At 47.4% G+C, this 8,623-nt stretch overlaps 2 protein-coding genes across 2 annotated transcripts in view; both read left to right on the top strand.

Annotated features, from left to right (window-relative positions):
- Positions 1-6,933, top strand: part of NDUFS2 (NADH dehydrogenase (ubiquinone) Fe-S protein 2, 49kDa (NADH-coenzyme Q reductase)) — a 10,671-nt gene extending 3,738 nt beyond the window's left edge. The window contains exons 3-14 of the mRNA XM_012639542.1: positions 818-1,008; positions 3,173-3,293; positions 3,470-3,582; positions 3,837-3,911; positions 4,086-4,163; positions 4,514-4,599; positions 4,801-4,920; positions 5,535-5,664; positions 5,952-6,047; positions 6,224-6,307; positions 6,448-6,505; positions 6,701-6,933. Coding sequence (XP_012494996.1) covers positions 818-1,008; positions 3,173-3,293; positions 3,470-3,582; positions 3,837-3,911; positions 4,086-4,163; positions 4,514-4,599; positions 4,801-4,920; positions 5,535-5,664; positions 5,952-6,047; positions 6,224-6,307; positions 6,448-6,505; positions 6,701-6,738 — 1,190 coding nt within the window. The 3' untranslated portion in view covers positions 6,739-6,933. The remainder of the gene's footprint in view (positions 1-817; positions 1,009-3,172; positions 3,294-3,469; positions 3,583-3,836; positions 3,912-4,085; positions 4,164-4,513; positions 4,600-4,800; positions 4,921-5,534; positions 5,665-5,951; positions 6,048-6,223; positions 6,308-6,447; positions 6,506-6,700) is intronic.
- Positions 6,934-7,764: 831 nt separating this feature from the next.
- FCER1G (Fc fragment of IgE, high affinity I, receptor for; gamma polypeptide) overlaps positions 7,765-8,623 on the top strand; it is a 3,915-nt gene continuing 3,056 nt past the window's right edge. The window contains exon 1 of the mRNA XM_012639577.1: positions 7,765-7,891. Coding sequence (XP_012495031.1) covers positions 7,843-7,891 — 49 coding nt within the window. The 5' untranslated portion in view covers positions 7,765-7,842. The remainder of the gene's footprint in view (positions 7,892-8,623) is intronic.

The following is an 8,623-nucleotide window of genomic DNA, read 5'->3' as shown; positions in this document are numbered from 1 at the left end:
AAAAGAGTGTATGGACCCTGGAGCTGAACAGGTTGAATATAAACCCTGGTTCTACCACTTACTAGCTTTGTGATCCTGTAGAAGTCAAAAAGCATGTGGCTTTAGTTTCTCCAGTAAAATGGAGATAATAATAGTACTTACTACTCATATGGTTGTTACAAGAATTAAGTCAGTTAAAACAAGTAAAGTGCTTAGAGTAGTGCCTGACGCATAATAAGGCTATATAAATATCTATTATTATTATTTAATTTTATTTTATTTATTTATTGAGACAGTGTCTCGCTATCTGGCCAGGCTAGAGTGCAGTGGCTGTTCACAGGTGTGATACCGCTACTGGTCGGCACAGGAGTTTTGACCTGCTCCGTTTTCAGCCTGGGCCGGTTCACTTCTTGTAAGACAACCTGGTGGTCCCCAGCTCCTAGGAGGTCACCGTATTGATGCCGAACTTAGTGCAGACACCCAATTGGCATAGCGCACTCCAGCCCACAACTCCTGGATTCAAGTGATCCTCCTGCTTCAGCCTCCCAAGTAGCTAGGATTACAGGCATGTGCCTGTGTACCCCATACGGTTACTATTATTTAAAAGATATTCTAAGAGACATGGAAAGAGTGAGATTCCTGGTTCCTTTCATCCAAAAGTTTAGGTCTCCCCTTTTCCCCATCTAATGGTCTTCTTCTGGTTGTGATGGCAATTAGCAAATTAATAAGGTTTAGATGGCAAGATGGAAGATCTATAGGGAGAGGTTAACTCCTTGCTTTCTCTTGGGGGTTCCCAAGGGAATTACCCTTTGGCTCTAAACTATTTGCCACTTCTCAGATGTGGACCCTCCAAAGGACACAATGGTGTCGAACCTGACCCTGAACTTTGGGCCCCAACACCCAGCAGCCCATGGAGTCCTGCGACTAGTGATGGAATTGAGTGGGGAGATGGTGCGGAAGTGTGACCCTCACATCGGGCTCCTGCACCGAGGCACTGAGAAGCTCATTGAATACAAGACCTATCTGCAGGTGTGGTGGGTGAATAGGGGCCTTTGGACGGGATCTGGGGAGGCTTTAGCCTGGGACTTTGCTGCCTCTGAAACCTCAGGGGAGGGAGGTGTTGAGAGGAGTAACTCATTGACGTTACTAGGACAGTCTTGGTTGGGAGAATGGAGGGAGGGGGCAAGGGATGCTTGAGTCATTTGGGTTTGGTTTATTCAGCAGCAGTGCTTTGGAGCTGGAGCTACACTCCCAGCTTCTCTGGCTGACTTTTGGCTGGCGCCTTCACCATTACTCTAGTGCCTCAGTTTCCCTGCTCTTGACAGTAGTGCGTCAAAGCCCGTGTCCCTGGGGCCAGGGAAAGAAGAGAGAGACGTCAGCTCTCTAGGATTAACAGCTGATTCTTGTATCTTCCAGCTGTCTAAGTTTGTTTTCAGAACACTCGATGAGTCAGAACAACCAAGAAGGGGTTTGTGACAGAGTTTGTCGTTTTTAGGAGGACTGTGTGACCCAAGTGGTAAGGGTCAGATTTGAAGGAGTTGGATCTGGTATAGGAATCTGAAGTTTTTTTCTTACTGTCATGAAGAAAGGTCCTGATAACAGAGGATTGTGGGTTAGGATTTAGACCCAGCCCGGTGTCGGAGTGAACAGTGACTAGAATGTGACTACATTCCCCTAGAGAGTCCAGGCAGTGATGGTTTCTGGTCCCAGAGTCCATGGGTTAATTCCTGTAGCGTATCCTGCGTCACAACGACATGAGGACAAGAACAGGCTGTCCCAGAGAGGGGCATCTTAGCTCCGCCTTCTTCCTGGAAGCTGAAGCTGGTTCAACAGAACTTAGCTTTTGTGGTGTTCTGGAGGAAGGATCATTTCTACCCAATGCTCTCTCTTCTTTAAATGCCTCATTCCCAGATACTCTTAAGATTGATTACCTTTCTCTTTGAGTATATCGATTTTAAGAGAAAAGGGGGATTTAGAAGTCTGAAGCACTGTTCTTTGACAGAGGTGTCACTCTACCAGAGGACTGTTGACAGTGCTGTGTCAGAGCCAGCTCATACTGGCTTGTAAGATCTCGATTGTTAAATTTTCAGGAATTTTATGAGCCAGCTGTTGAACACAGCCATTATTAAGAATTAAACTGTATGAGCTTATGATTTAACATATATTAAAAACAAAGGCAAGAAATACTCATCACTTACTTTACTACATTTTACTATGCTATGCCCTTGAGGTATTTACTTTTATTGTATCTGTAAAATGGAAATATTGTATAATGGTATGCTATTCCTCCCAATGCTGCATTCAGTTACATAATTTTTTTTTTTTTTTTTTAAGAGACGCAGTCTTGCTCTGTTGCCTAGGCTGGAGTACAGTGGTGCAGTCATAGCTCACTATAACCTTGAACTCCTAGGGTCGAGTGATTCTCCTGCCTCAGCCTCTTGAGTAGTTAGGACTATAAGCATGTCCCACCATGCCCAGCTAATTTTTTTATTTTTTGTAGAGACAGGGTCTTGCTTTGTTGTCTAGGCTGGTCTTGAACTCCTCAGCTTCTCAAAGTGCTGGGATTACAAGCATCAGCCACTGTGCCAGGCCTGTTCATATAATATCAGCAGCTTAAAATTGGCCATGGCAGCCAGGTATGGTGGCTCACACCTGTGATCCTAGCACTCTGGGAGGCCAGGGCAGGAGGATTGCTTGAGCTTAGGAGTTAGAGACCAACCTAAGCAAGAGCAAGACCCTGTCTCTTCTAAAACTAGAAAAATTAGCCAGGTGTCAGTGTGTGCCTATAGTCCCGGGTTCCTTGGGAGGCTGAGGCAGGAGGATCCCTTGAGCCCAGGAGTATGAGGTTGCAGTGAGTTATGGTTATGCCACTGCACTCTACCTAGGGCAACAGAGTGAGACTCTGTCTTAAAAAAAAAAAAAAAAATTGGCTGTGGCAGGAGCATTTTTACCACGAAAATTGGTAAACATGTCAAGTCAGGGCCCTTCGCCAGCTTTGGAGAGCCGGTTTTTAAACATTTACCAGCATACCAGTGGTTATTGGGATATTTCATTCTACCTTGCTGGGGCTCCTGAGACTAGAAAGGCTTATGCAGCACCAACTTCTGATACCCACTGAGAGCAAAGCTTCCAGCAGCTGGACTGTGGGCTCCTGGGCCTGTTAGGTGTGACCCAGATTCCTCCCTCTTCCCAGGCCCTTCCATACTTTGATCGGCTAGACTACGTATCCATGATGTGTAACGAACAGGCCTATTCACTGGCTGTGGAGAAGTTGCTAAACATCCAGCCTCCTCCCCGGGCACAGTGGATCCGAGGTATGTCCCAGCACTTCTTCCTACAGCACACTGTGAGCGGAGCACAGTGCCGTCCCCACCCCTTCCCCGTCTTAGAAGCATTGAACCCAAGCTTTGTATTCAGATCCCAGGCTCTGCCCAGGCTGCTCTGTCAGCTTCTATAACCTTTTCCTCACCCTGTCTTCACCTCTCGACAGTGCTGTTTGGAGAAATCACACGGCTTTTGAACCACATCATGTCTGTGACCACACATGCCCTGGACATTGGGGCCATGACCCCTCTCTTCTGGATGTTTGAAGAAAGGGAGAAGGTATGAGAGGGAGGAAGGGATAGGAATAGGGAAGGAAGTACAGGAAGTAGAGAAGGTATGAGGAGACAAAGGATTAAAAAGAGAGAACATGGGGAGAACACTTAGGGGGAGAAGGTATATTAAACTTGGGTTATATTCGAAGGAACTCTGTCATGAGGGGTTGGTTGGGCACAAGAGGGCAAGGGAGTGGGCCACTGTGTTGTTGGACCTGGGGCCTTGGACTTCGTCACTAATTCCCAGTGTGTCCTATCAAGATGTTTGAGTTCTACGAGAGAGTGTCTGGAGCTCGAATGCATGCTGCTTATATCCGGCCAGGAGGCGTGCACCAGGTGAGCATGCCCCTTGCTTCCCCAACCTCCAGTCCGGGCCTGTTTCCTCTGTGGCCACTGGAGGGCAGTGCTGGCTGATGGAAACTAACCCTGTAGCCCTCGGGGGAGGTGCCGAGCGGGCTCTCCCAGGTGAAGGCTGTGCTGAACTCAGTATCACCTCCGTTTGACTTCTAGGACCTACCCCTTGGGCTTATGGATGACATTTATGAATTTTCTAAGAAATTCTCTCTTCGTATCGATGAGTTAGAGGAGGTAAGATAGGAGTCAATGGGAAAAATTTCTCTTTTCCCCCAAGAAGGCCTTGTGGGGTTTTGTAAAGAAATACAGAGGTATTTTTTTTTTTATTTCAGTATATTATGGGGGTACAGATGTTTAGGTTACGTATATTGCCCTTGCCTCCCCCCTCCCCCCCAAGTCCGAGTTTCAAGCGTGTCCAACCCTTGGATGGTGCGCATTGCACTCTTTGTGTATGCAGATACCCATCTCCTCCTCCCCCTTCCCCCCTCCCCCCTGCCCGACATCCAATAGATGTTATTCTTAATACAGAGGTATTTGAAGAATGTTATGAAGAATATTAACATGGCAGTTTTCTTGATCAACAGATGCTGACCAACAATAGGATCTGGCGAAATCGAACTGTCGACATTGGGGTTATAACAGCAGAAGACGCACTTAACTATGGCTTTAGGTGGGAGGAAGACAACTTCTGTCCTCAGGGGTCGGAGTGGGAGTGGGGGAGTTCCAGCCTAATAGCTTTGCTTTTGAGAATGTTTGGCACCCTCCTAGCCATACCCTGAATGTGGGGGAGAAAAGGGGGAGACGAAGGAGGAATGTGCCTCCTTATTTGGTTTGTGGAGAGTGGCCCCTATTCCTCTTATACTCTCCCCAGTGGAGTGATGATCCGGGGCTCAGGCATCCAGTGGGACCTGCGGAAGACCCAGCCCTATGACGTTTATGACCAGGTCGAGTTTGATGTTCCCATTGGCTCTCGAGGGGACTGCTATGATAGGTAAGGCCCAGTCTTTTCTCTGCTCACTGTCCAGCCAGTTTCCCCTGCCTCACTTTTCCCTTGTCACTTTCTTCTTTATGCTACTTCCCAAGATCTAAGGCAGCTCTTGAGTGTGTTAAAACTCTGTTGATTTTCAAAGTACTTTCAGGTATGTGGCATCTTATTTTACCTTCCATTAACCCTGTCATGGATGGAACCAGTTTTGGCTTCACTTTATAGCTAAGAAAGCTGAGACATGTGAGTTAGGGATTAGCCTAGGATTATTCTATCAGCAGTGGTTGAGACTAGAATCTTCCTGATCTAGTGCTCTTTCTACTAGATTCTGAGCTTCAAATTCCACTTCCGTTTACTGACCCTGAGTCAGATTTGCTACTGTGTTTTTGTTGTTGTTGTTTTTTAGTCCATTTGACTCTCAACCATTCTGTAGTCCAAAAAGTGTCTTAAGAGGATAATTAAAGAGGGAAATACCACAGGCCATGGTCTGAAAAATTCAGGAGAGGGTTTGGGGAAGGATCTAACCCTTTTGAGGTCAGCCGAAGGGCATCTTTCTCAGCCCCACACCTGCTCCTCTGACCGTTCTTCTCTTCACTCTGAGTCTGTCTCATCCATTTCAGGTACCTGTGCCGAGTGGAGGAGATGCGCCAGTCCGTTCGAATCATCTCACAGTGTCTGAACAAGATGCCTCCCGGGGAGATCAAGGTTGATGATGCCAAAGTGTCTCCACCTAAGCGAGCAGAGATGAAGGTTGGCTGCAGGGAGAGGGAAAGTGGGGAATTGGAAAGGAGCTAGTGGCCAGGGAGGAGTATCCTTGGATCAAATCCTACCTTTTAGTTTTCCTTTTTCAAAGAATTCACTGTATAAGATTCTTAACTTCCCATAGCTCTTCTCTTTTATTCTGTATCCTCTCTGCTTACTGACTTACATGTATCTTTAGTTTCTCTGAGGGTCGAGATTATTTTCTGTGCTGGGGGAAGGCCTAGGAGACAGAGTCTGGATTTTGTTTATTGATGCTCCCTCTTTCCTCTCTGCAGACTTCCATGGAGTCTCTGATCCATCACTTTAAGTTGTATACTGAGGGCTACCAAGTTCCTCCGGGAGCCACGTATACTGCCATTGAGGCTCCTAAGGTGAGGAGAGGAGGGGAAGGAAAAGACTATATGTGGAGTAAGTAACTGGAGAGAGATGTTTAACAAAATCCTCATTCGTCAATGAGAAGACAGGAGGGCATGAATAGAGAGGTTTTCTTGGCAGAGAAAAATGTTTTTCCTATTACTGGAGGCACCTAACCTTCTTCCTTGGACAGGGAGAGTTTGGGCTGTACCTGGTGTCTGATGGTAGCAGCCGCCCTTATCGATGCAAGATCAAGGCTCCTGGTTTTGCCCACCTGGTAAGAACCAATATCAATATTCTAATGCCAATAAATTGATGCAATAATTTATTGACTTTGGTTGAGATTTTTATGAACTGTCTTTCCTTCTTCCACCCTACCAATCTTATCTAACACCGTTGCTATCTTAATCTCCTCAGGCTGGTTTGGACAAGATGTCTAAGGGACACATGTTGGCGGATGTTGTTGCCATCATAGGTACGAGGCCTATTGTGTAGTAACAGTGTCCTAGACAAGGGGGTTTGGGACTCCCATGGGGGATGGAAACTGAACACTTCCTGTTCAGCATGTAGACTATCGGCATGTAGTCAAGTCCTCAAGTCACCTGAGCACAGTAATGAGTTCTGTATCTTTGATAACATGACTTTTTTTCTCCATCCTCTGACCTCCTAGGTACCCAAGATATTGTGTTTGGAGAAGTAGATCGATGAGCAGACAAACAAACAGCATTTGATTTCTGCCTGTCAGCTTCTTCTGTGGAGCCTGTCCCTCACTGGATATGGGGCTGTGTGTGTGTGCATGTGTGTGTGTGTACATGTATATGTACACTTAGCTGTTGAGCTTTCTGTGCATGTACTACAAAAGGAGAAATTACAATAAATTAGCTGCCTTGCGGCCCCTCGGCCCAAACTTCTGGTATGTCTTTCTTGGTATCTTACTGTCTTTTACTTTGATGGGAAACAGAATGTTCATTAACCCTCCACTTCTTCATTAGACTCAGGTCTTAGCAATTTTTTTTTTGAGACAAGGTCTCACTCTGTTGCCCAGGCTAGAGTGCAGTGGCATCATCATAGCTCACTGCAACCTCAAATACCTGGGTTCAAGCGATACTCCTGCCTCAGCCTCCCAAGTAGCTGGGACTACAGGTTCATGCCACCATGCCCAGCTAATTTTTTCTATTTTTAGTATAGATGGCATCTTGCTCTTGCTCATGCTGGTCTCAAACTCCTGGCCTCAAGTGATCCTCCTGCCTGAGCCTCTCGAAGTGCTAAGATTACAGTCGTGAGCCACCACGCCTGGCCTAGGTCTTAGCAATTTTTCCTGCTCATCTCCACCCTCTTTTCTTGACTCTTGTCCTTTCCACTTCTCCATTCCCCGTACCCTCTTTTCCCCTCAGCTTCCCCCTGCCCAAAGCTTCTCAATGCCTACACAAATTGGTAAACTGCTCAAATGAAGTTCCTGGTGGGAGGGAAAGGGCTGTAGTGGTGTCTAAGGGAAACTCGAGGGGCAGTTTGTAATAGAGGTATCTTTGAACAGGGTAAAGTGAAACATGGCAGATATAGACAGCCTTTCCCAGGCATGAGAGTCTCATTCCTTGAGTTAGGGGTTGGCCGTTGACGGGCCGAGGCTTAAGGGCCCAGATCTCCCAGCTTCCTTAGTCGGCCCTTCCGGGAGCCGCCTGCTCTAGTGCAGGAAGGGGAAGGGGCCAAAGCGTGGGGGAAGGCGTGGCAGGAAGGGGGGAACTCTGTGGTCAGGGAGCTGCTTGCTGAGCACAGCTGCGCAGTGCTGTCAGAGCGTCCGATCCCCAGCCCAAGATGATTCCAGCAGTGGTCTTGCTCTTACTCCTTTTGGTTGAACAAGCAGGTGAGAGGGTTTGGTGAGGGAGAGTGAGCTGGGATCCAGGGTTGAAATGAAGGAGCCAAGTCAGGGAGAGACGGAGGAAGGCTGACAGCGGGCAGGTGGACATAGGGTTGCGACAGACACAGAGATCCAGAGGCTCGTCCTATCCAGCCCACACCCAGGGCACTAGAGTCAGTTCCCTCCTTCTTGCCTTCGTATCTCTTTCACTTCTCTGGATTGGTACGAAGAGTCAGTTTGGCAGGGGAAGGAAACGGCTATTGGCATGAAGAGCTGGTCTGAGGAAAAGCTCCATTTCCCATGGTCAGCATTTCCCGTGGGGTGCCTTTGGTCTTGTCTGCTGGGAGCCAATGTCTAGCTGGTTATACATACAAACCCCCATTCAGGAAGGCAGGGATCTGTCCTGGTGCTTGGGAGTAAGGCCAGGGTAGTCAAGATAAACAGACGTGATTGCTGTTTCTGTGGGTTATCACTAATGAACTACTCTGTCGACAGTTGGTATGGGAGTTCTAGAGACCTGAGCATCAGCTGAGAAATAGAGGCAGAAGTGGAAAGATTCCAGCAGCTCTAAGGCTCCAGTTACTCTAAGAACTCTTCATTTCTTGTTCACTTTGGGTTGTCTATGCTGGAAGGGTATGTGTGCGTGTGTGTATGTGTGTATTTTGGAGACAGAGTCTCGCTCTTGCCCAGGCTAGAGTGCCATGGCGTCAGCCTAGCTCACAGCAACCTCAAACTCCT

The sequence above is a fragment of the Propithecus coquereli genome, unplaced genomic scaffold (genome assembly GCF_000956105.1).
Source record: "Propithecus coquereli isolate 6110/MARCELLA unplaced genomic scaffold, Pcoq_1.0 Scaffold140, whole genome shotgun sequence".
NCBI lineage: Eukaryota > Metazoa > Chordata > Mammalia > Primates > Indriidae > Propithecus > Propithecus coquereli.
Note: the sequence above shows the minus strand (reverse complement) of the source record. Positions and strands in the feature narration are given on the sequence as shown.